The sequence below is a fragment of the Hippoglossus stenolepis genome, chromosome 2 (assembly GCF_022539355.2).
Source record: "Hippoglossus stenolepis isolate QCI-W04-F060 chromosome 2, HSTE1.2, whole genome shotgun sequence".
Lineage (NCBI taxonomy): Eukaryota > Metazoa > Chordata > Actinopteri > Pleuronectiformes > Pleuronectidae > Hippoglossus > Hippoglossus stenolepis.
The window spans coordinates 28639239-28664666 of NC_061484.1; the positions used below are offsets into that span (position 1 = coordinate 28639239).

The 25428-nt window shown below is 43.5% G+C and overlaps 1 protein-coding gene across 1 annotated transcript; it reads right to left on the reverse strand.

Annotated features, from left to right (window-relative positions):
- Positions 1-416: 416 nt before the first annotated feature.
- On the reverse strand, positions 417-24699 carry LOC118098236 (complement C3). Its single transcript, XM_035141854.2, has 44 exons — positions 24584-24699; positions 24480-24497; positions 24344-24379; positions 23993-24031; positions 23662-23851; positions 22946-23111; positions 22569-22639; positions 22012-22103; positions 21774-21856; positions 21514-21601; positions 20743-20845; positions 19775-19889; positions 17811-17923; positions 17574-17717; positions 17001-17216; positions 16697-16897; positions 16252-16407; positions 15548-15677; positions 15139-15207; positions 14746-15012; positions 14150-14390; positions 12737-12822; positions 12506-12645; positions 11373-11582; positions 11209-11269; positions 10642-10725; positions 10359-10562; positions 10133-10208; positions 9879-10041; positions 8995-9108; positions 8703-8853; positions 8282-8445; positions 7341-7496; positions 7193-7252; positions 6600-6690; positions 6292-6343; positions 5923-6010; positions 3902-3991; positions 3396-3501; positions 3142-3231; positions 2952-3035; positions 2435-2515; positions 1757-1904; positions 417-883 (listed from the first exon to the last, which is right to left on the reverse strand). Exons 1-44 carry the CDS (start codon positions 24661-24663, stop codon positions 739-741), a joined length of 5262 nt encoding a protein of 1753 aa, XP_034997745.2. The 5' UTR covers positions 24664-24699; the 3' UTR covers positions 417-738.
- Between the last annotated feature and the right edge of the window lie 729 nt (positions 24700-25428).

Consider the following 25428-nt stretch of genomic DNA (forward strand, 5'->3'; position numbering starts at 1 on the left):
TTAAATATAATTAAAAATATAAATGAAATTAACTTTTCTTCATTTTCTCTTTTCTCCTCTGACTCATGTTAAAATTATTAAAAAAATAAAACTTACATCAGTTTTGTTTTTCTTGTTAAACATTGTATACGTCACAAAATAATAATACTCACACTTACACCTCACGTCCACATGAAGGTTGTAACCTGTGATGAAAGGCTACAACTACAGCTTCCTTTTAAGGAGTCACAACAAAACAGGTAAAATGAATATATATAACTTCATTGTTGGACTATTTATATATTTTAATATCTGTAAAATTCTAACTTAAGTAATGTGTTTTCTTATTTTCCTCTCAGAACCAGAGTCAAAAATCTGCAGCTGCTTCGTACAGCACAACCAAACAAAACCTGCCCGGTGCAAAGAGAATCTCTGCCTGTATTCAAAGTGATTTGTTTATTTCAGCTGAAAACGACACATAAAATACATGTGTTTTATTTAAAGAAAATACAGAATTAACACATACACATTTTAAACACTAATTTAGCCTCAAAAACTGAAATATATTCGTCGACAGCAATTTCATTTTGTCCCAAGAAAAACATACTAGTTCTGACAATAAGAGAAGGACAAACGTCAACAATGGGATGTTTCGCAGTCCGTCCCTCAAGTGTTATTACTTTTCAAATTAAAATCAAAGTAACATTCTGAAAAGATGTTTGTATGAAGGACGTGTTCTCAATCTGAAATGAGACACAGCTACAGCCTGCAGCCGTTGACAGACAGTTCCTGTGCAGCATCGTGGAGACCTTTGCATTTAGCCCCCAGACTCGGACTGATGGAGCACTCTGCAGACGAGGGCCAGCGCTCCACCCACGTGTCCTTCCCCAACATGTAGATGTATCTAAAACACACAGCAAAGACAGACGGGTTCGGTCAAAAACTCTCTGGAGGAAAGAAATTATATAAAATATATTAAATCTAAATAAATAAGTAAAGAATAAACTAGAATTTGTAAATAAATACAGCTTACAATGGAAATAGCTTTTTCTGAATTCCCGTATTTCTACATTAATGAATTCTACATTTATTCATTCATTTATTTCTTAATTTCTTTATGTGTTTCAACATTTATTTATTTATTCATTTCTACAGTTATTGATTGATTAAGTAACTAATGAATTTCTAAATTTATTCATGTAGTAATTCATGTTTTTATTCATTCCTTCATTCATACATGTGTACATGTATTTATTTATTCATGTGTTCCTATTTATTTATCTATTTCTGTATTTCTTCATGTCAATGAGGTAAGTGGGTTTAACTCTAAACTCTAAAACCTGATTGTTATAGGTGTGATCATCAGATCTACTTCTGTCTTGAGTTGGTCAGTAACTACATTATTAATATAGTTAATCTAAAACCTCTCTGACTGTGTCAATCAAAACTGAAAACGTATCTTCACCTCCAACGGGGATGTTTTGTTTTACTTTACATTTGATTGTCTGTTTGTTTGTCAGCAGGATCATTCAAAAACCACTGATTTTCTCTAAACGTGGTGGAATGGATGAGACATGAAAAAGAACATTTTTATGTAACTTGGTGCAGGGGATTGTTGGGCCTTGACATTGGTTTGTGCTCTACTCACTATTATAATTGTTTTTAAATGTAATATCTCTATCTGAGCTGTGCTGGATAACATTTGATTTCACAGACGTCTATAATAAATTGGCCACTGTTTTTACTTTTCAGTTTTCTCCCTCCTTGCTCTCGTCACCTGTTTGTGTCGCTGTCGATGTTCCACTGGTCTTCTTTGGGGCCGATGATGAGGTACTGGGAGCCCGGCGTCAGGCTGAGTCCCTCTCTGCATCCTCCGTGAGACATGAACATCCTCTTCTGACCGACCTTCACTCCGGCCTCCACACCTGGATGGCAGAAAACAACACACATGAAACCATTTAACGCTGAATCATGTTTCATAAATACCAGGGTTGTCAAAGTAACACCTTTCTTTTGATTAATTATCCAAAAATAAGGGGGAGGAGTGTGTGTGTGTGTGTGTGTGTGTGCTCTTGTACAGCTATCTTTGTGAGGACCACTTTGAGTCTACAACCTACGGAGTGACGACATTTTGGGTGGGAAAGTGAGGTCCTCACTTTAATGGACTGTTTGGGGGTAAAAGTTGCAGTGTGTAGAATTCAGTGACATCTAGTGGTGAAGTGTCATGTTGCAGCTGACCGCTCACCTCATCCTCCCTTCAAAACATGACAGAGAACCTGTGGAAACCTTCAGTTTTCATGAAAACTCAAAAGGTGTTTAGTTTGTCCAGTTTGGGCTACTACAGTTTTGGGCTACCCCCGATGTAAATATAAAGTATTTCAATATAAAGGCCCATTCTACAGTAAATACACATACGTGTGTGTGTGTGTGTGTGTGTGTGTGTGTGTGTACTGACCCAGCTTGATCACTTGTGTGATCTCCATCTCGTATTTGTCGTAGTAACTCTGGCTGACACTCAGCACCTTCACCTGGAAAACTGAAGAGGGAGAAATGTTAATATAAAACTCACTGATGTTCATGGTCCAGAGAGGATGAACCTTCATCCCTGACTTTTGCATTACAGCCAGTATGAGGATAGTTGTTGCAATATATATACATATATATATAAATGTACACACACTGTATTGTATTAGAACTATTGTATTAGAACTTTAGTCAAAGCATACGTCAAATAAATTGTTTTTAAAGCTACAGCGCCCAAAAGTAAAGCATCGTGATGGCCCCCTGGTGGTTGGCTGCAGTATCGGGCATTAACCCAGCCTCCATGTCAGTGGATGGGACTAAAAATTCAAAGTATACGTTTCTCAAAGATGGTTTCAAACGGATGTATGTTCAAATGTTTGGCTTTAATGAATGCTTTGATGTATGTGTGTGTGTGTGTGTGTGTGTGTGTGTGTGTGTGTGTATCATACCATGGTGTAAACTCTTGCAGGCAAACGTCTCTCTGTCGCCGGTGGAGAAATCTTCGCTGTCGGCTTTGGAGACGCAGCAGTCACCTGGAGTGTGTAAGCAAACACAAAGTTAACCGACAGTGAGAATAACACACACCATGCACACACAGACACACACTCAGCCTGAACACACACACAGACACACACTCACCCTGTGTGCAGCGGCAGACGTTGTCTCTGCAGATCTGAGCAAGCTCCTCCTTGTCCTCACTGGGAGTGTAGGTGCGACTGCAGCGATGATCTGAGACACAGAAACCACAAGATGCCACCATTTTTTAAATTGAAATATTTATTTTGTTTGTTTGTTGCACTCTGAATTATTCGCCTGAACTTCTTCTTAACAACACATCACAAAGTTACAGGGGAGGTGTGAGAGGAATATGTGATGTGACGCTGTTCTCCCACCTGAGCTGTAATACTCATAGACAGTAACTGAGGACGGCTGGAGGAGGCCGACTTTAAACCTCTGCTGGAGCCTGAAGATCAGGATATCTGGCTCTTTGTGGGACACCTGAGGAGACGAGGACAGTTTATTTAGAGACTTCACGTTACAAACAAGCCTGAACCTCCAAGTCAATGATCCAGAAAAACCTGGAACCTAAAACGCTTGGTTCCAGGTTTTACTCGGCAAAGTCATCCAGACCTTTCAGTAAACCTGCTTCGCGGAAAATAAAAAGAGACATAAACATGTTATATTCACGACTTAGAGAGGAGAGTTTTTTATGGAAGAACAACTCAAACAATTCCTCAAACAAGACCTCCACTAACTGTCCTCTTCACCCTTTGGGCTCCTTTTGGGCTCAATCATTATTTCCTCATTTTATTCCCCTGGAAATCCGTGAAAATGTGAAAAATGTCCTGTTTTACAATGTCCTTGTAGGTCAACATGATCTTCAGAATCTTGTAGTTACCTTGAAGAGGTGGATGATCAGGGAGCCTCTGTCGCTCAGGTTGTCAACAATCTGGAAGTTATTGATGTAACGGTCCACTGAGTTCAACAACTGGACACACACACACACACACACACACACACACACACACACACACACACACACACACACACACACACACACACACACACACACACACACACACACACACACACACACACACACACACAATTAGCAGTTCATCATCATGCTGCAGTAAACTTTAATAAACTTCTCTCTGGTCGACGTGAGTTTAATTTATCAAACACCTTTTTACTCAAACAGTATTCAAATCTGTTAGCATTCTTTAGTGTTGCAGGAAGAGGCAGGAAGAGGCAGGAAGAGGCAGGAAGATGGGGAAGAGGCAGGAAGATGCAGGAAGAGGCAAGAAGAGGCAGGATGATGGAGGACGATGCAGGAAGAGGCAGGATGATGGAGGGAGATGCAGGAAGAGGCAGGAAGAGGCAGGAAGATACAGGAAGAGGCAGGAAGATGCGGGAAGATGCAGGAAGAGGCAGGAAGAGGCAGGATGATGGAGGACGATGCAGGAAGAGGCAGGATGATGGAGGACGATGCAAGAAGAGGCAGGAAGATGCAGGAAGAGGCAGGAAGATGCAGGAAGATGCAGGAAGATGCAGGAAGATGCAGGAAGATGCAGGAAGAGGCAGGAAGAGGCAGGAAGATGCAAGAAGAGGCAGGATGATGGAGGACGATGCAAGAAGAGGCAGGAAGATACAGGAAGAGGCAGGAAGATGCAGGAAGAGGCAGGAAGAGGCAGGAAGAGGCAGGAAGAGACAGGAAGAGGCAGGAAGAGGCAGGAAGATGCAAGAAGAGGCAGGAAGATGGAGGACGATGCAGGAAGAGGCAGGATGATGGAGGACGATGCAAGAAGAGGCAGGAAGATACAGGAAGAGGCAGGAAGATGCAGGAAGAGGCAGGAAGATACAGGAAGAGGCAGGAAGATGCAGGAAGATGCAGGAAGATGCAGGAAGAGGCAGGAAGATGCAGGAAGAGGCAGGAAGATGCAGGAAGAGGCAGGAAGAGGCAGGATGATGGAGGACGATGCAAGAAGAGGCAGGAAGATACAGGAAGAGGCAGGAAGATGCAGGAAGATGCAGGAAGATGCAGGAAGATGCAAGAAGAGGCAGGAAGATGCAGGAAGAGGCAAGAAGAGGCAGGAAGATGCAGGACGGAAGAGGCAGGATGATGGAGGACGATGCAAGAAGAGGCAGGAAGATGCAGGAAGAGGCAGGAAGATGCAGGAAGATGCAGGAAGATGCAGGAAGATGCAGGAAGAGGCAGGAAGATGCAGGAAGATGCAGGAAGATGCAGGAAGAGGCAGGAAGATGCAGGAAGATGGAGGACGATGCAGGAAGATGCAGGAAGATGCAGGAAGAGGCAGGAAGATGCAGGAAGATGGAGGACGATGCAGGAAGAGGCAGGATGCCACCGAGAGTGAAGGCCCAGTATCACAACACATTTTAACTCCTGCCGTGGAAAAGCAGTTTTTTTTATAATATGTCTCAAATGTTTGAGTCATTTTTAGTTTGTTGAACAACTTTACACTAAAGCTGATTTATCACCTGATATGAGTCTTTCACAGATCCTTATATGAAATCACATCGGAAAAAAAGATTCTATTCTATGTTTTCTTTTTATTTATAGTTCTTATAATAAAGTTTAAACGAGAAAAACTGAAAAATATCAAACCTCAATTATATTATTTGGTCATTATGGTTTGATGATGACATCTTAGGAATTATTTCCAATTTTTCTGTTTTTAATATATGTTATTGACAATTTTTCATTTCCTAATGTCAATATCGGCCCGAAAATCCAGATCCGTCAGGCTCTAATTTTATAAAGTGAAATTATCAGATTATATAACATTTACAACAGTTGTTTTTTCCCAAAAATATAAAATGAACAACATTGACAGTAAATCTATGAAACCATGAAAGTCTAGTGGCTTGAACTCATTTCTATGATGTTAAATGAGTTACCATCTCCAGGTCTGAGTTTTCTGGGGTGAAGCCGGTGGGCAGACTGACGTCCAGGACGACCATCCTCACGTCTCTGGGTCCCAGCGCTCTGTGGGAGAGACGAAGGGAACACAACTGACGAGGGACGACGACAAACACACAACAGTCAACAACTCTACGCCTCTGATGGATCCGAATGGGAGCAACATGAGCAACACCGTGAGTCAACCTGCGATTAAAGAATTCTATCAAATCGAATGTTTGAACAATTGAGTTCAGTTCACAAAAATAAACCGTATAATATAATACCCAGCAACTTTTTAGTGGTTTGTTCAAATTGAGTTTTGAAAATCAGGTGAAGACAATAATAATATAATGAAAATAGCTCACCTCACTTTGATGGTGATCTGGTAGGACTTCTCCACATCTGCTGGAGGCTTCTCTGTTACACAAAGAATTTGTTCATGTTTCTGGACTTAAATGTTATAATCGTATATTTCATTTGAGGTCATTAATAATGAATAATATTTATAAATCCATTGAAGATATTATGTGTATGATGTAATATCTTAAAAATGCATTTGAAATTTTCAAAAAACACTGATTGAAAATATTACTTAAAATGCATTTCAGTGTCTTGTGGCACTAAACGTGACCTCAGCTAGAAAACGGAAAGTTAGACGTCGTGAGAACTTTACCGCTGGATTCTTCGATGGTGACGTTGAGCTCAAAGTGTTCGCAGGGTCTTTTCTCATCCACCTCATGCACTTGGTTGTAATAGGTCACGACCTTGGAGACAAACACGACGGGAAACAGTCATTTAAATGGGTCAACACAGGCAGAAATTAAAATCAAATCATTACTCTTAAATAAAAGCTTTATAATAAAACATCAAAGTCTGACCCGACTTCATGAAACCTGTCTTCATTTACGCTGGAGTCACACGTATGTTGCTTTAACGCTTGACGGTGGGCGTGCCCAATGTTTGGTGCTAACGTGATCGTCATGACGACAACACATGTTCACACCTCATTTCCTCGCTGCTCTGCAACAGCGTGCGAGTCAACCAGAGGTGTATTCATTCCTATGGCAACCGCCGGCATCTCCGATGTGTTGTGAAATATCGTGTGGAATAAAAGGCGTGACACCGTGGAAACACAACATAGCTTTTGTGGTAACATGCTATTCTAGCTGTCAATGCAATAGTAAAGAGAAGTACACGGGAAATAAAATCTCCTCCTGTACGAAGTGCTGCAGCGTTTCAAGTGAGTCCTGCGTTATAGAGTCATACCTCCAGGATCCCCTGTCCGTTCCCTCGAGCCTCCACCTCAAGATCAAGGTTCGCAGGCAGCTGCGCGACAGAAGCACCAGAGCAGAAATAAGTAACGGGGATGAACAGCTGAACGTTTCACAATTTCACTTTCTCTCTGATGCCTCACCCTGGAGGAGCGAGCAGCGTAGGACGTGCTGGGGTTGAAATGGTAACGCACTTCCCTGCGACCCGCGATCCTGACGTCCACATTCAGACTGAGGTCGCCGGGAGGGGGTTTGTTGATCTGGTACTCTGACAGCGCCTGGAGCACCACCATGGTGGACTGGGGGAGGACAGGAGGAGGAAAACAAACAAACCTCTCGTCTAATGTTCACTGATCAAATGAGGCAGTGACGCGGTGGGACAGCGGTTAGCATTGACGTGTCACAGCAAGAAGGTTAAGGGTTCAAACCTGCCAGCCAGAGTTTCCATGTTCTGCCGGTCGTGGGTTTTCTCCACAACGCTGACATATTAAATGAGAAACATCGGAGGGGCAATTTATACGCTGCAGGGGCGCTGTATATTCTCCTATCAGGCAATAACATGAGGAGGACCAATGGATTCATCTAAATAAGATGTTTCATTTGTTACTGGTTAAAGTTAATGCATAATGACGTAATTCCTACCGTATGATCATGAATTAATTTTCAATCTATATAAACTTTAGGCCGTTTTTAAAGTCCTATAAGATGAAGAGATACCTCAAGAAAAAATATGTTTTTGAACCATGCATGACGTCATTTTCTGACTTCTGTACTACGTCACTTATCACACTACGTCATATGAGAGGAAATCATTTTCAGATTAAGATACACATTAGATTGTTTTGAAGTATTTCTGAAGATATGACATTATTGTTGACCTTGACCTTTGACCTTTGGTGAAAGAGTCTAGAGGTAAACTCATATTCACGACAAGTTTGGTGAAAATCCGTCAACGTGTTGGTGAGTTATGGCTTCATCTGAATTGTCTGAAGCGACATCAGGCAGCTCATCAGACATGAGGAGATATGAAGCGGGTGATTAAATGGGAACAAACAAAACACCAGACGCCCCCTGCTGGTGGTACCTGAGTGGAGCCGAAGCCGCCGCCTCTTCGTCTCTGGCTGTTCAGCCATTTGAACGCTACTGACGCTTGCTCCATGTTTCCCAACTTCACCAGAGCCAGCAGGGCGTAGCCGGTCGCTTCCAGGGTGAACAAGGCGTTCTGTCTGTCAGGCCAGTGACTGCCCCCTGGAGGAGAGAGAGAGCGAGGCACGTGAGAGGAGTAACTTTCGTTGTGTTTGTCTGTTGTTTGCAGGATTACGCAAGAACTACGTGACGAATTACGACAAGACATGGTGGAAGGATACAGTCGGGGTCAGGGGGCAGAGCCAGGACTATTACTAAAACTGAAATTACACTCCACAAAGAAAAGAAAAATAAGTTTTTAAAGAGACGATGAGTAACTTGAAGTCTTTGCAGATATGAAACAGGTGTGTGCCGTTGACCTGGAGCTGCGGCTCTGAGTAACCACATCAGGTGAAAACGATCCTTCTCCACCAGAGCCAGCGCGTAGGAGGCGATGGCCACCGTGTACGGTCTCCTCCCCGGCCTGATCAGCGATTTCCTCAGGTAGTCGGCCGTTTTATCAATGACCATCTGTGACGAGAGATGTTTTAATACAGCCACTGATTCTACAACCAATTATCTTAACAATAAAGTAAAAAGGGGATTTTACAGGGACGGAAAAGTAAAGATGAAACGTGACGCTGCAGTTGTTTTGTTCTTAGTTTAACTTACCTCAAAATTCACATCTGCACTTGTGCAGCGGATCCCCGCCTGCTTGGCCTCAGCGAGCGCTATGAGGACGAAGGCTGTCAGGGTTATTTCAGGGTCGTCGCCCCTGAGACCGCCCTGGGAAAAAAAGGCTTTAAACTCAAAGCTCAAATATCCACATTATTCTTATTTTAATTTAATTTCGAAGGTGTTTGTTTTGTTGCTTGCTTCTTGTGTTTGCACTGTTGATGCACAACAGCAGGAGAAGCCCTCACTCTCTGGTTCTAAAGGAGTGGTAAGTGATTTTTAGGTTTTCAACTAGTTTCCAACGACAACTGACTACTTTTTACATCTGCCCAGGAGGTTATGTTTTCACCTCTGTCCTATTGTTTGTGGGTTGGTTTGTTTGTTTAGTGCAAATACTACAGAACAGATTTCCACTGAACTCAGTGGAATGATGGGACATGAGCTCAAAAAGAAGCCGTGTGGATTCGGACATTGTGAGATTTGCGTCTTTTTGATACTTTCACAGTTTTCCCAGAGAACGATTGGTGATGTAAGGGACTGATGTTCGTGAGTGTGTGCAATTTGGTGCAGATCCAAATAAAAATCAGGATCTAGCAGATTTAAATAAAGTTTCATAATGGGACTGTTGGCGGAGGTATAAATTGTCTAGTATTTAATTTTGTTTGTTTGTTACCGGAGATTTATGATAAGCTTGATTCAGTTTCAACAGGCACATACAGTGGGTGACTGGTTGTTCAAGAAAAGAACCGTGGAAAAGCTTATTTCAGGTACCAGCACAATGACATACTATGTTTTTTTATGTGTGTGTGTGTGTGTGTGTGTGTGTGTGTGTGTGTGTGTGTGTGTGTGTGTGTGTGTGTGTGTGTGTGTGTGTGTCTCACAGTCATGGTAGTGGTGTAAACAGGGTTGTCCTCTACAAATTTTCCCGGAACAAAGCGGTGTTTGTTCTTCACCAGGTAGGTCAGAGGGTCGCACACTTGCTGCTCGTTGACGCCGATGATGGAGTGAGCCATGGAGAACACCTTCACCACGTATGCGGTGATCCTGACACGCAGATGAGCAAATGTTTAGTCAATGTCAAACACAGTATGGATATTTGTGCTCTCAGACAACAGACAGAGGGTTTCACAAGTACCATGTGCTTGCACCTTCTCGTCTGTAGGGGGGGTAAGAGCCATCCGGCTTCCTGTAGGCCAGCTGGTTCTCATAGCCTGAAAAATACGAGTCAAGGTCAAAGGTCAGAGTTCATATAAGAATTTAAAGAGGGGATGTGAAGGTTTGAAATATTTCCATTTGCCATCCCTCTCTGCTGCATGTCTTCAGTCCATCATCCATCCATGCATCCATCCCTCCTCTCTCACCTCTCCTGATGTATCGGATAGCCTCAGCCTTGCGCTGCACCCCCACGCTCTCCCAGTTGTTGGTTCGATCCAGGTAAAGAGTGGCGATGAGCGGCAGAGTGATTCTGGCCAAGTTCTGCTCCACACAGCCGCCGGGCATCTGGATCAGAGACGCCAGAGAGTCCTCACTGATGGAGTTATCGATGCTGTCTGCCAACACGTTGCCTGGAGAGGAGAGGGGGGGGTAAGGAATCGGCTGACTCTCCGAGGTGTGATCCTTATCTCTGCTCTGATTGTGACTGACCTCTGACATTGATGAATGTCTCTGGGACAGAGTTTGGCACGACTGACTGCAGCTCGATTCTCTGGACACGAACTATCTGTGTTCCTGTAGAGGACGGACGCCGAGACAAACATTTCATGACTGCTTAACCCAAACCTGAAGAGTAGAGGTCTTGTCTCTGACAGCCAGGCAAGCTGCAGGAAATATGCCTCCAGGGTTTGAACATTATGATGTCACAGTTATGTTGACCTTTGACCTTTTACAACCAAAGTTTAATCAGTTCATCTTTGACTCCATTGCACCAAATTTGAAGAAATTCCCTCTCGGCGCATCTGAGAGATCGCGTTCACGAGAGTGGGACAGAGGGACGGACAAAGAGAAAACTATTCTGGAAGCTGTCTCCAGAAATCTATCATCCATCCATCCGACCGATCGACCATGTTGTTGCGGTCTCCTGAGGACTAATGTATTCAGCCGTTCTCAGGGGCCACCCTCTCAGCCTCGGGGCCCCAGGCCTGCTTGGCCCACACTGCTGCGAGGGCACTGATTAACATGCAGTTGACAGGAGATACCAGGAAATCTACTGACCTCCTTCAGCAGCCGGATTCAACACTGAACTCTGCACTTCAGTCTTCTGCACTCCCTCCAGCTGAGTTCAATAGCAAAGCAGATTTTTATCTCACTAAGTTAACGCATGAGACATTTTCCCTGTTTATGCTGCGATGTCATTTTCACGCTCAAGTGTGACTCACCACCACTCGTAGAAACTTCTGGATGCGGTCTCCTCCCATCACGTCTCTGCCGACCACCATCACCTCCAGAGGAAGTTTCCCCACCACCAGCGGCACGATGGTGTAAGGCACCGCCTTGGAAGTGCCGGCCGGCAGCGTCAGTTCCTGTGTGTGTCTGTCCTTAAAGGCGATGCTGCACATGTCCTCCGTCTTCATCAGCACCACCCTGACCTGAGCGGGAAAACCAGTCACGACACGTTCAGCAATGTTTCACTTTTCCTCACGTTTTGGTGCATTAACTGAACTGTAATCGAGTAGAAACCCTGCAAACACTGAAATATTCCAACAGCTCGACCACAGATAGTCAAAAGGTTTGGTTCAGATAATTGTGGAGACCAGAGACACACAGACCAAACTAAAAAGTCAAAGTGAACGTCAAATAATCCATCCATTGTCTTCCTCTTGTCCAGGCTCGGGTCACAGAGGGTGTCCCTGATGTCCCTTTCCCTGAGCCATTCTTTCCAGCTCTTTATGGGGGATCCCGAGGCGTTCCTAGGCCAGATGGGATTTGTAGTCCCTCAAGTGAGTTCTGGGTTTACCTCGGCACGCCCAGTAAACCTCCAGTGGAATGTGACTAGGAAGCATTCGGACTAGATGACCTTCATTAATCTGGAGAAGTTGATACCACGTCTACGCCCTGATCACTACCGCACAGACCGCTCCACGTGATGTCACGGGTGCAAGATGGCAGTGTTCGAACATAGGAAGTTGTAGCTTCATATCTGGAAGTTGAGACTTGTCATTCGTGCATAGTCGTAGCTATAGCTCGGATAGCTTGCCAGGTCATTTGATGCATCCATGGTATCCATGGTGCTCAAATCCTAATGACATCATTGCTCCTCTAAACACAACCAAGAGTTGGACATTTGCAGTTTTTAGTGAAATGTCCCTCAACAGCAGTTAGTGGGGCATAACATTTGATGCTCACATTCATGTTCCCCTGAGGATAAATTCTAACAAGTTGACATTTTACTTTGGTTTATGTCTAAAATACCTGCAAAAACTAACGACAGTCACAAGCCTCAGCTTCCTGTTCGTCCTTCGTGTATTTGTTAAACCTCTCTGACGGTGCAGCTCTGTGGTGACGCTCTTACATGCAGGTCCTCGTCGCCGTAGTTGTGGATCACAGCTTTGATCTCGACCTGTTCGTTCCTCGCCACTGAATACGGCAGCTTCAGGTCCACAAAGAAACGCTTCCACGCTCTGATGTTGTAAGGCTCGGCCACACAGAAACCTACACAGTTCCAAAAGGTGTGTGATTAGACATCTTGATTCACTCCTCCTCCTCCTCCTCCTCCTCCTCCTCCTCATCATCGCCCTCCTACCTGTCTGAGGCGATGCACTTATGGCCAGAACTCCCCACTGTGTGATGCTGTCTGGTAAAGCTTTCTCCACAATCTTAGTCGCCAAGCTGTTGATCAGATTAATGTCTGTGTTATAAAGGTCCAAGAGAAAAAGTTAATTATTAATAGATGCCACATAAAACAGGTTGACTGATGCACGTAGCATCACGGTGTAAACGAAGTCTCACACACACACACACACACACACACACACACACACACAACACACAACACACACACACACACATACACACACACACAAACACACACACACACGTGCACAGAACAGAGCAACACGAGTCACACAGACGGGAAAAAGAGTCAGCTCTGTTGATTCTGTTATCACTGACAAACACAACGCGAGTCACTGGTCTACATGATGAAATGATCAACTCATTTCTTCCCTCAGGTGAAGTTCACCACATGTCTGGTTGGATTTTCATTTTTATTCCAACAGGTATTGTTCCGTGTAAATGTCCAGATACTAATAAATAAAATAGAATTGAAGGGAATGAAAACCTCCAGTGCAGCGTAACACAATCTAATTATCTAACCTTTAAATACAAACTTCAAACACGGCTTAAAGCAAACGAGCTATGTGCAATTATTCCACAGCCTTCGTCTTAAATCATTTACTATAATATATAAGATTACATAAAAGATTTATGATTTATGAGTGTAGTGTTTTAATTCTGCGTTTGTTGTACAGTTAGTTCGGACAGTATGTATGTAATGCACACGAATGATCCATAGCTATTATTTACTATATAAGATTGGTCAGTAAAACCTGGCGACAGCGACAACAGATGAAAATGAGCTCATACAACTCTGCCTCATTTACAGTATTTTGTCTGTTGATAAATCAGAACTGTCCTCATCAAATAAATGGATAATAGACGAGACACGAGATAACACACTGAGTTTCTGTTGCTCAGCTAAATCTCTGGTTTATCATCGACACACAATGAACCAGTACCTGAAGTCCTGTGGGTTTAGTTTGATCCGTCTGTCATTCATCTCCACAGGAACAAGTGATGAAGTGGGAAGTGAAGATGAATAACAGACTGAAATAAACTGAGTGAAATCAAACTTAACTTTTTAGGTCTGAAGGGGGAAAAAAAACGATTCGACAAAGTCATAATCTCTTATTTCAATTCTTCTTTTTTCTCGTCAAAGATAATTAATCATGTTACACCACATTTGCATTTTGTTTGAAATTCTATTTGATGCTTACACTCTATTTAAGCTGATTTTCATACTGACTCCCTCCACATTCGCTCTTGTCCCATCCTGACTGATACTAGCTGATAGAAGTCAGATCCAAAGAGCGACGTTCTTCCACATGATGAGTTTTTATTAAACTTGGTGTGACCTCCCCTCTCATCCGTCACTCACCCGTCTGTGTCTGCTTTGCTCGGCAGGTTCACGTCCATCCACAGCCACGACTCGTAGAACTTGAAACGCAGATACACCTGAGTCTCATCAAGGTACTCCCACTCTTCCTCTTCCTCCTCCCCCTCCTCCTCCTCCTCCTCCTGCAACGGCGCCACCTGCGCCACCCTCGTATGTCCTTCCATCCTTTTTGTGTCGGTCCTGTGCACTGATGGTTGTTGTGCCGAATGCCGTCTGAAATAAACTGAATAAAGAAGAAATGGTTTAAACTGAAATTGGCTTCAAAAACACTTGCAGCACTTTAAGGGACTCATCCACATTTGGAGTCCTACAACTCAAGTTATGTCCCTCCCATCCACTGGTGGCCACCAACACCTGCTAACATCTACTGGTAGTTGGTAACTTGTGCAGAAGACCTTCAAACGTACAAGGGTTATTCAACATCTCGTCCTATATTCTAAACACGTCCAAGTTTAATAGCAAACCTAATGATATTCACCTCATCCTCACACTAATCTAATATGAAGAACATGTTGAACATCACAGCTCCACATTTCAAAGCATTTTGAGGAGAGATAGGGTTGAGGTGCAGAACCTACCACGGCTTGAATCAAAAACCTCTCTATCAAGGAGAAAGGGAAAAGTGGGTCGGGGTGGCCTGCTGGTTGTGGGGGGTGTTGGGGTGCTGGGAACCTCAGTGTCAAACAGCTGGTCCCTGTACGTGGCACAGCAGTATCTGAAGGCCCGGATGCACTCCCAGCCCTCGGTGATGTAGAGGGAGCGGCGGGTGCAGGAGTAGGGCATGGGGATCTCCCTGAGGCCGTCCTTACAGCAACGATGCTGCAGCTTCTCCTTGTAGTGACTCTCTGAAGACAGGGGGGGGTCAATATCAGTAAATCTGTAATCAATAGTTTATTATCAACTATTAATGGCATCACTGTAAAAGAAGAGAAATCCATCCCACAAACGCTCTGTGAGGAGAGAACACTCACCCAACAGAGCTTTACGCTGCAGCAGTTCAGCAGAGCGCCTCCTCCTGGTACTGCCCGGACACTGCAGGGCTGAGGAGAGGAGAGGAAAAGGAGAGGAAGAGGAGAAGAAGAGGAGAGGAGAAGGAGAGGAAGATGAGAGGTGAGTAGAAGAGACGAGAGGAAGAGGAGAGGAGAAGAGATAAAAGGATGAGGATGGGGAGATGAGAGGAGGAGGAAGAGGAGGAGGAAGAGGACATCTATCATATATTTCATCCGTTCATTAATCCATTCACGTGTTTAAATTACTTAACTAATCAATAAAAACTATCAACATCGCCCAGTGACTAAGTCGTCCAGCAGCATGTATGTTTGAATGTATAAAAATAAATTCAAAGTAGGCAGAACTTCCCGAACAGAAGGGGGCAGGTACCTTCTCTGGTTCCGGTTTTAAATCCGGCACTGGAGGAGAAGAGAAGTCCGGCATCGTTGAACACCCCCCTGGCGTTTTTGCCCCCCCCACGGGTGCAGCCAAAGTCTCCGTTCTCCACCACGTTCCACATCTGAGGTGAGACATAGCGACGCATGAGCTTTTTTTACAGGTTTGTGTTGATGATTATTGATGCAGAACGACAAACGACCTGATGACTTCTATTATGTCACTTGTAAAATTGCGATTATTGTACAGTGTTTGAAACCTTAAAAGTAAGTTGGAAAGATAAGATGATGAATTCACATCTGCTCTGCAACAAAGAATTTATGTTTCCATAGTAACTTTAACCATCGACAGTATATTTCATTGCTTGACTGTAAAAACTAGAACTTTTTTGTATGCCTCCACCAACCAGTATGTTTTCAGTGTAAAAATGACCTTTATCACTGAAATCTAAGTCCAAGTGACAACTGTTCCCTGAAGGCACACTTGAGATGTCATGTTCAAAAGGCCAAAAACGATTCGTGAGGCCACTGTTACCTTGATCTTTGAACTTTGAACACCAAAATCCAATTGGTTTCACCTTGAGGTCACAGTGAATTTGGCCTTTGACCTTCAATCACCAAAGTCTTATCAGGTCATCTTTGACTCAGATTAAACATTTGTGCCAAATTTAAAGAAATTTCCCTCGAGGCATTGTTTACCTTCCTCTGTGTGAGCCTGTCCTTGTTGAGCAGGTAAACAGCGTTGTCCACAACCACCAGGCTGACCTTTGCCCCCGGGTCGCCTCTGACCTGAAAAATAAATCTCTTCCCAGGGGCATAGTCTCGAGGAATGCCGTCCACTGGCCCGACTTTCAACTGTGAGACAGAAGGAATAAAAGAACACGTTGACACACAAGAGAAATTACTGCATAGAAAGAAGAAAAACTACAGAACACTGATCTGATGACGGTTTTGATTTGATGCTTCATAACGTTGTTTTTCAGACCAGTGTCGGCCAAACACACAAGAAGTAAAATGTGGAGTAAATCAGAATTTAAAACCAAAGACATTATTCTACTTTTAATTATCGTCAACAAATCCCGAACAAGAACCAACAACATGATATTCAGTCTGAAAACCATGTGACACTGAGCTGGAGACTCACCCCTCCCACACAGGAATCTACCACATCCACCCAGATGGAGTCCGACACCACCTCTTCATCCTCCACCCAGGGGAGGCTGTAGAAAGCCACAAAACGGAACGAGGGCATCATCTCCGGTTGGACCACCAGCGCAACGGCAGTCAACAACTGACCGGTCACATCCACACGACCAGCGCTTATGATTTTGCCTTTGCTGAGCACCTGAGAGGAAAGACAGTCACGTGTTATACTTGTTCTATTTCCAACTTGTTACATTTTCCCTCCTCTTACGTTCTCCGCTTGTCTTGCACATGCACTGTCTCACCAGGTAGGTGATGTGTTTGATGGCGTCCCTGTGTGTCGGCTCAGCAGCACTGACGGTCAGCTTCACGGACAGAATGTCTCCGACAGACGCCGTGTTGGTCCCCATGGAGATGTACAGGTAGTTCGCTTGGTGCCGGTGGAAGCTCCGGTACGGGCTAACAACGACTCTGTTTTTGGCCTGTTGTTCTGGTCTCAGACCGGCCTGTGTGGTCTCAGCCTGAGAATCAAACACAGATCAAGAGTTGGTGACAGTTTCCACTTCATAAACCCAAAGAGAGACGTCTGTTTGTTCGGCAGCAATAACATAAAGACAATAACACGAGGACGGTTTCAGGATTTTGACATATTTAGGCAAAAAAAAAGGTTTTAATAATTTGACTGATTTACACCAAACACAGCTGATCCACGAATGCATAAAATAAATTATGATTACATCTTCTCCGAATAGATTTTGTCCAAACCCCAAAGTAAGCATTTGAAGTAAAAATTAAAGGATCAAAATGTGCAAAACAAGAACAGGAGCAGTTCTGCTTTTAAATCTGGACGCTGTGTGAGAAAAAGCAGTAATACTGACCATAATGATTTTAGGGTGATGGACGTCGGGCATGTTGATGGTGGCTCTGGCGGCTCCGGAGGTGACGACCAGCGGATCGTCCAGCAAGTTCACCTTGACCTGAACATTGTGGGCCGGGGAACCATCGTGGTGGCTCACCTGGATCTGGACAGGTGCGATAAAAATGTCTCTCTGCGATTTTATTCACTCACAGTCACTGATCCGAAGATCCAGCAAAACACAGACGACTGTTCTTACTGTGAAGTCCAAGGGAAGGCCGGGCTTGAAGTACTTTGGTATTTCGAAGGATACGACATACGGAGACTCCACAATTTTTATCCCACCCTTTTCGGCCTCAACCAGGTCGCTGCCTGTTCAGGAGAAAACACCACAGAAGAGAAAATAACTAAAAACCTCAAACTTCAATAATTTCCTGAATCTCAAGTCATATGGTTTTTGAGTTTGAGAACAAGATTATACAGTAGGTGGCTATTTGAGTGCAAGCGCGGGGTTTTGACAAACTTTGAACGTGAAATGACCCAGTCCTGCTGTAAAACTGAATGGAAGGAAAAACCCACCGACTCAAAGGTTCCTTCAAATATTTTGACTCGTTCAAAAACATGTCACTCTATAAAATAAACGTAAAAGTGTTTTTTCACAGTTCCAGAAGGAAGACTGCACCGTTGTTGTAATTCTGTTGGGTAACAATAAAGATTTTGATTCAGGGCGTCATCGTTTGTCCCTGGTGATTAAATAAGAAGAGTTTCACGTCCATTCAAGAATAAGAATTCGTTCCGCTGCCAGTTATCTAAAGCTGAGAATGTTCAGGAGTTTTGCTTTCGAACGTCTAAAACAACTCCCTGAAGTTTAGGGATTCTTTTTTGGCCCACATTAACTAAGAGTTGTGACACCAGGCAGTTTATTCAGGGGGTTAAAGGGCATGTTGAGACACATCTGACCACAAACTGAATTTCAAGAAGCGGAGCTGCACAGATGAGACCATCGATCCGTGGCCTGTTTACGACATTTTGGAGAGTTTGGTCGTGCAAACAAAGCAAACTGAACAAAATGTGTCACAACAACAACACTGCAGAGTCCACGTTTACAGATTTCCTTTGAAATGCTGAGATAGCTTCCTCTGTCCTCTACATTTGCACCAGCTGATTATATCGATGGAAATTAGACGACGGCGCTCCCGATAAAAACATCACTTGAACTTTGTTGTTCTGGTGTTCGTACCTGTCTTTGTGTTCGCACCTGTCTTTGTGTTCGTACCTGTCTTGGTGTTCGTACCTGTCTTTGTGTTCGCACCTGTCTTTGTGTTCGTACCTGTCTTGGTGTTCGCACCTGTCTTGGTGTTCGTACCTGTCTTGGTGTTCGCACCTGTCTTGGTGTTCGTACCTGTCTTTGTGTTCGTACCTGTCTTTGTGTTCGCACCTGTCTTTGTGTTCGCACCTGTCTTTGTGTTCGTACCTGTCTTTGTGTTCGCACCTGTCTTGGTGTTCGCACCTGTCTTGGTGTTCGCACCTGTCTTTGTGTTCGCACCTGTCTTGTGTTCTGTCTTGTGTTCGCACCTGTCTTGGTGTTCGCACCTGTCTTGGTGTTCGTACCTGTCTTTGTGTTCGTACCTGTCTTGGTGTTCGCACCTGTCTTTGTGTTCGTACCTGTCTTTGTGTTCGCACCTGTCTTTGTGTTCGCACCTGTCTTTGTGTTCGCACCTGTCTTTGTGTTCGCACCTGTCTTGGTGTTCGTACCTGTCTTTGTGTTCGTACCTGTCTTTGTGTTCGCACCTGTCTTGGTGTTCGCACCTGTCTTTGTGTTCGCACCTGTCTTGGTGTTCGCACCTGTCTTGGTGTTCGCACCTGTCTTTGTGTTCGCACCTGTCTTGGTGTTCGCACCTGTCTTTGTGTTCGCACCTGTCTTGGTGTTCGTACCTGTCTTGGTGTTCGCACCTGTCTTGGTGTTCGCACCTGTCTTGGTGTTCGCACCTGTCTTGGTGTTCGCACCTGTCTTTGTGTTCGTACCTGTCTTGGTGTTCGCACCTGTCTTTGTGTTCGCACCTGTCTTGGTGTTCGCACCTGTCTTGGTGTTCGCACCTGTCTTGGTGTTCGCACCTGTCTTTGTGTTCGCACCTGTCTTTGTGTTCGTACCTGTCTTGGTGTTCGCACCTGTCTTGGTGTTCGCACCTGTCTTGGTGTTCGCACCTGTCTTGGTGTTCGTACCTGTCTTGGTGAGCACAGAGGCCTTGACGTACACAGAGTTTCCCACCAAGGATCTAATATTGGGGTACGCTCTCTTGATCTCGTCCATGCTGAGCCTGACGACGCCTCCGTCCAGCTACAGCGAGACAAGAACACACAAGAGTCATTTTACGAAACATTCTAGAGACATGAAGACTGTTTTCTATTGCAGCTGGTTTAAAGAAAAATAAACCAATATTTAAAACCGACAAAAAAGGCTTTACCTCGAGTTCCAGTGAGCAAACTGATACTGATAAACTTCATCCACCATTAATGTTTATTTTGTACAGTAACTTGTAACTTGGGTTTTGAAAGAGGCAGATGATGTCACACCTTGTTAAGCTCTATGAGACTAATTGTGATTTGTGAACGTGGGCTATGCAAATAAATTTGATTGATTTGATTGATTGATTGATAAGTTTGGTTAATTAGTTGATTGATGCTGTAAAACCGGGGTAAAAGGTCATGATTGGCAGCTGACACTGACTCGTGATTGGTCGAGCGCATATATTTCGGTGAAATGACGTCATCAGCACAAGATGGCAGTGCCCATATCCAGGATATTTAGTTTTTGTTCAATAAAAGTAAATGGTCTATATTCATATAGAATCTTATTGACCATTCACACACATCAACACACACATTCATGCAGCGCTTTGATACACAATGTTGTTTCTATCACACATCTCAGACTGGAGGAGCTGGGGATCGAACCACAAACCTTCTGGTTAGTGGACGATCCTCTCTACCCCCTTGGTGGAGACACATTGTCCATCTTTATTTATAGTCTACGGCAGAAACTCAAGCTTATAAGGAAACACTTGACTGCCGGCCCGCAGAGGAAGTGCAGAACACTTGATACCAATGAATTCCTCCAGAAGATAAAGCCGATGAGAACCACTTAGAAAGCTGACTCTTCATAAATGACTCTTCTGTAATCAGTGACTCACGTCTGACACCTGCTTCACTGAAGGCAGCCGTATCATCTCATTGTTGATCTTCACTCCAAACACCACATAGGCCGTTCCCACGACCGGTTCCCCATACAGGTACCTGAAAGTCCCAATAGCAACAACAGTCACAACAGTGATTAGATTCACTCCCCCAATTTTGGTGCCGATAATTTTCCCCTTATTCTAGTTCCTTCTTGAGGAAAATCTTGATGTCATCAAATATCCTTGTAAACCAGGTTGATCTGTAGCTGTGGTTCCAATATGAGCAATTTAGCAACTTGAGCAAACTTCAGTTTTAGTTTTAGATTATGGAAAGACGGACGACATGACGGCTCCCAGAAGTGAAGCCAGATTATTTTTGATCGCCACCTGGTGGTTGGCTGCAGAGCTGCCTCCTCCATGTGGGTAGTTCTCATCACACTGATGTTCAAGTGTTCATGTTTCTGATCAGTTTGGTTTTAATTTGTTAGTTGACGATATAAAGATGGAGTGAAACGTGATGATTGACAGCTGACTCGGGATTGGTCAACTCCACAGTCACAACTGCCAAGACACCAAAACGCCACCGGCACAAGATGGCAGCGGCTGTATCTGAGAGATTTAGCTTCGTGTTTGTACCGTGAGAGGAGTTAGAGACGCCATCGATCTTTATTTACAGTTCAGAGTCACCAGGAGTGACAGTAGAAGTTCAATCACTAGCAGCTAACAGATGTAAAGTAAATTGCAGTAACAGTCGGTGTCAGTGTTTAATGAATGTGTGGTACCAACCTGGCCGAGATCTCTACTTCCAGCTCACTGTCGCTCAGGTCGAGGAAGGACTTCCTGGGCGTCAATGTAACGTTAAAGGCAGGAAGCACTGGAGCGCGTCACGCCGTGAAAATGAAAACAGAACTTGATTATGAAGTTATGGGCCTGATCTGAAATGTGACATTCAGAGGTGGAAAAAACGCAATGATGCCTATTTGTCAAGATAACGTCGAGCTGCGACTGACGTTCTTAGCAGAAGTGAACAGTTTGATTCCACCTACCGTATTTCTTCACTTCAAACTGGGAGGTGAACGTGTTCTGCTCCCAATGGTCGAACTTTGCAATCACCGTCCATCTTCCTTCACTGACAGACATTGAAACCAGGTGTTAGCCTCTGCTTCACATCAACTCCACATTTCCCTTAAATCCTCTTGCTTACCATTGAAAACGCAACTTTCATTACATTCACAGTTTTCCAAAACGGTGGCATTCGTCATTTAAAAGTCTCAAAGAACATACCTGACAATTTCAGAGAGAGTGAATTTGTCTGCCAAGACGCCACCGACGGCTCTCATCCTGAGTACCTGTTTCACCACAACACCGTCTGGATTCTGAAACACAGGAACAAATCAGTAGGAATCATGGTATTTTGTTATTGCTTTTATTCTGTAAAGCACTTTGTGTAACATTTTTGTAGGAGAAGTGCAAGTAAAGTCAATCAGACTTAATTTTTGACTATTGACTGAAGTGGTAACTGGCTCATGGTGGTGGCTAACTCCTGGGTGGGATTATGTCCGAGAGGAAAAATAAATATCTGCCACTAAGCAAAACTTTGAAAGGTAAAATGAAATTGTATTCATTTAAATACAGAAAGAACTAAAATGTCATGAAACCTAAATTTCATTTCATGCACCACTTCACTTTCTGATCAATATAATTTTAAAGTTTCATTAAACGAATGAAAGATATTAAAACAGAGAAAAAAGGCACAAAGTTTACAATGTTTTGTTATAAAAAAATTACCTTAGTGATTAATTGATTAAAAAATTCTGTGAATCAATAATTACATCATTTACCTTAAAATCCATAGTGATGGAACTGTTAAAGGCCTTAAAGGAAGGAGTCGACACAAAGGCTCTGAACTGAACTGGAGTGGAAAACATGAACCAAAGACACAATGAAAAATACTCAAACATGTAAGTTTTTCATCAGTTCCAAAAAAACCTTATTGGAAAAAAACCCTTGAGAAATATTCACACATCCAAATATCTCGGATGCAGATGTGTTGGAAAGTTTTACTCAAGTTTTGAGAAAAAGTTCTGACACAGACAATTACAACGTTTCGGCCTCGTGACCTTCAGACAGAAACATTTACATAAATCAATAAACGTTAAAAATCAAAGGTCACTTCCTTTGCAGAGCTTTGTGTTGCTCATGCATCTCCAGGTCTCACCGGTGTCTCCGGGGTTGTAGATGGGTTTGTCTGTCTGGATGAAGATGTATCCAGAGTGAAAGGACACCATCAGTATCCTCGTCTCAGAGTAGAGGCCGCCGAAGTTCACCGTCAGGTACACGAACTTGTTATTTTTCTCATCGCGATTCAAATGATCTGAAGGAAGCTGAGATGAAGCGGCAACAAAATTAGGATTCAATCGAATCAATACTTTATTTACCCTGTTTGACATCTATATATATTTGTAATTAACTGAGACATATTCTGCTCATATTCAGGTTGATTCTGGTTTTCATGCTCTCGTGTTCAGAAAACTCTCATTATTTAGACGTGGGGTATTATGATGTCACGTGACATCACGCTGATGAGGAGCTCTGGGCCGGGCTACTGACGAGCTGTTTCAGGAGCTTCATCTTATTGGTTTTTTTGTTTCAGGTTATAACAGTTTGGAATATGTTTTAAAAAACAACAATAACAATAATAAAATACACAAATGGAACTAGAATGGCGCCCAATGGAGCGCATACCTTCACCAAGGCCCAACTGTCCCTTTAAATTCAATCAAGCTGCACCACATTGTGCACACTCATTAATATCAGTCCTCTAAACATGTGTGATTTGTTTTGTGACTCACACCACATCTTTATGGAAATCCGTCCAGTGGTTTTAGTGTAATCGTACTTTCAAACAAACAAACCAAGACCCTGGAGAGTCACCTGTATAGTCTTGAGAGCTTGGAAGCCGTTGTCCAGGTCGAGAGTGACAGAGTCCCGGAGAAGCGTGGCCGTATTACTGAAGTCCCGGATGGAGATGGAGACGGTGATGGGACTGGACTGCCCGTCGGCCTGCAGGTAGATGTTCTCCTGGCTGTCGGTCCTCAGCAGGTCTGGAGCCAGAAGGGTGAACCTGCAGGGGGATGAGGCACCAACACTCATCCTTCATATATATATATATATATATATAGAGAGAGAGAGAGAGAGAGAGAGAGAGAGAGAGAACACCTGAACCCATCAGTAATACAATGTGTTTGCGGATGAGGAACTGCACCTTGCTGTTGTTTGAACTGTTTCTTTTACATGTGGATTCCTGCAAATAAACAAATTTCAGTCAGGACACAAACGTGATGCAAACTGAAGCAGAGATTCAAATAAACAACAGCAGCAGCGCATCATGGTAACAAGGCATTAGACGTCATGTGTGAAAATGAAAAGGACGTGAACTTAAACTCTGTTCTATCTGTAATAATAAAATATTAAAAGATTATTGCTGAGCTTGTAGCTTGGGTCTGAAGATTGTGTAATTATTTCCATTACACTGTATAAGTGTATATTCCCCTGATGCAATAAATCAGAAAATAAATGTTTATACTTTTCTGTTGAAGCAGCTTTGGTTACTTACTCAAGGTGTCGAAAGTAACTGTCAAATGGTGTAATTCTGAGGAAGGATCAAGAAATAAGGACTTAAAACACTAAAGGTGGAGATTGTGGATATGATCTCTTTGTGCAAACACACACACACACAGACACACACGTACCTGCGATGCCAGTGAGATCTGTAAAAAAAACACAGCTTCATTAGTGACCATCACTTTAAAGATATAAACTGTCCTGATCAGTGAGAAGCAGTAAAACTCGTCACCTTCTCTGATGGTCGATCTGTCCGCTGGATTTACAGAGAAGCAGGAGAAATAAAATGCCCTGAAGCGTCCGAGGACCCATGTTGACTGAGTCTCTGTGGACTGTGGCCACCGGAGAGACGCTCTGCTACTAAAGTAGAGACCCCCTCACACACACACACACACACACACACACACACACACACAGACACACACACACACACACACAGAGCTGTGAGGACAGGGGGTCAAAGGGTCGGTGGCAAAAAGTTGAATTTCACAGATAAATCCCTGCCGACAGACTGAATATTGACTCATGGAGCTTTCTTTCTCTCTTATGTGACTTTAAGCCACAGCACCCACTGTTGAAAACTAAAAATTACATTAAATTGCACATTTTGAAAAGAACAGCCTCATGTGTAGATATGTGTAATTATTCCACTTGCGCTGCTACTTCCTTGTCGTGTTGGGTCAATTGTAATTTTCCTCTACGGGGGATCAATCTTATCGTTGAGGCATTTTTAACTCACATCTGCGTCTCAAGACAAATACATAACTGTATTTTCATCCTCTATCATATTATATATGTGAAAGTCCCCACACTTTAAAACTCTCAGCCCACTGAGCTCAGACACTCTAGCTTCCTTTGAATCTCGACTTCAGACCTTTTCTCTTTATGAAATCTTTTGGCAGTGTTTGATGTGCACCCCCCTCCTTCTGCTGATCAGTCTCCTCAGGATCCTCTTTTGAAACTCTTTGAAAAATGCATTTCTCTAAAATGGCTTTGAACTTTTGTTCACGGGAATACCAAGGAGATGAATGGACATTTGTTTGTGGTGCTGAAGATAGAGAATCCTACAAATATATC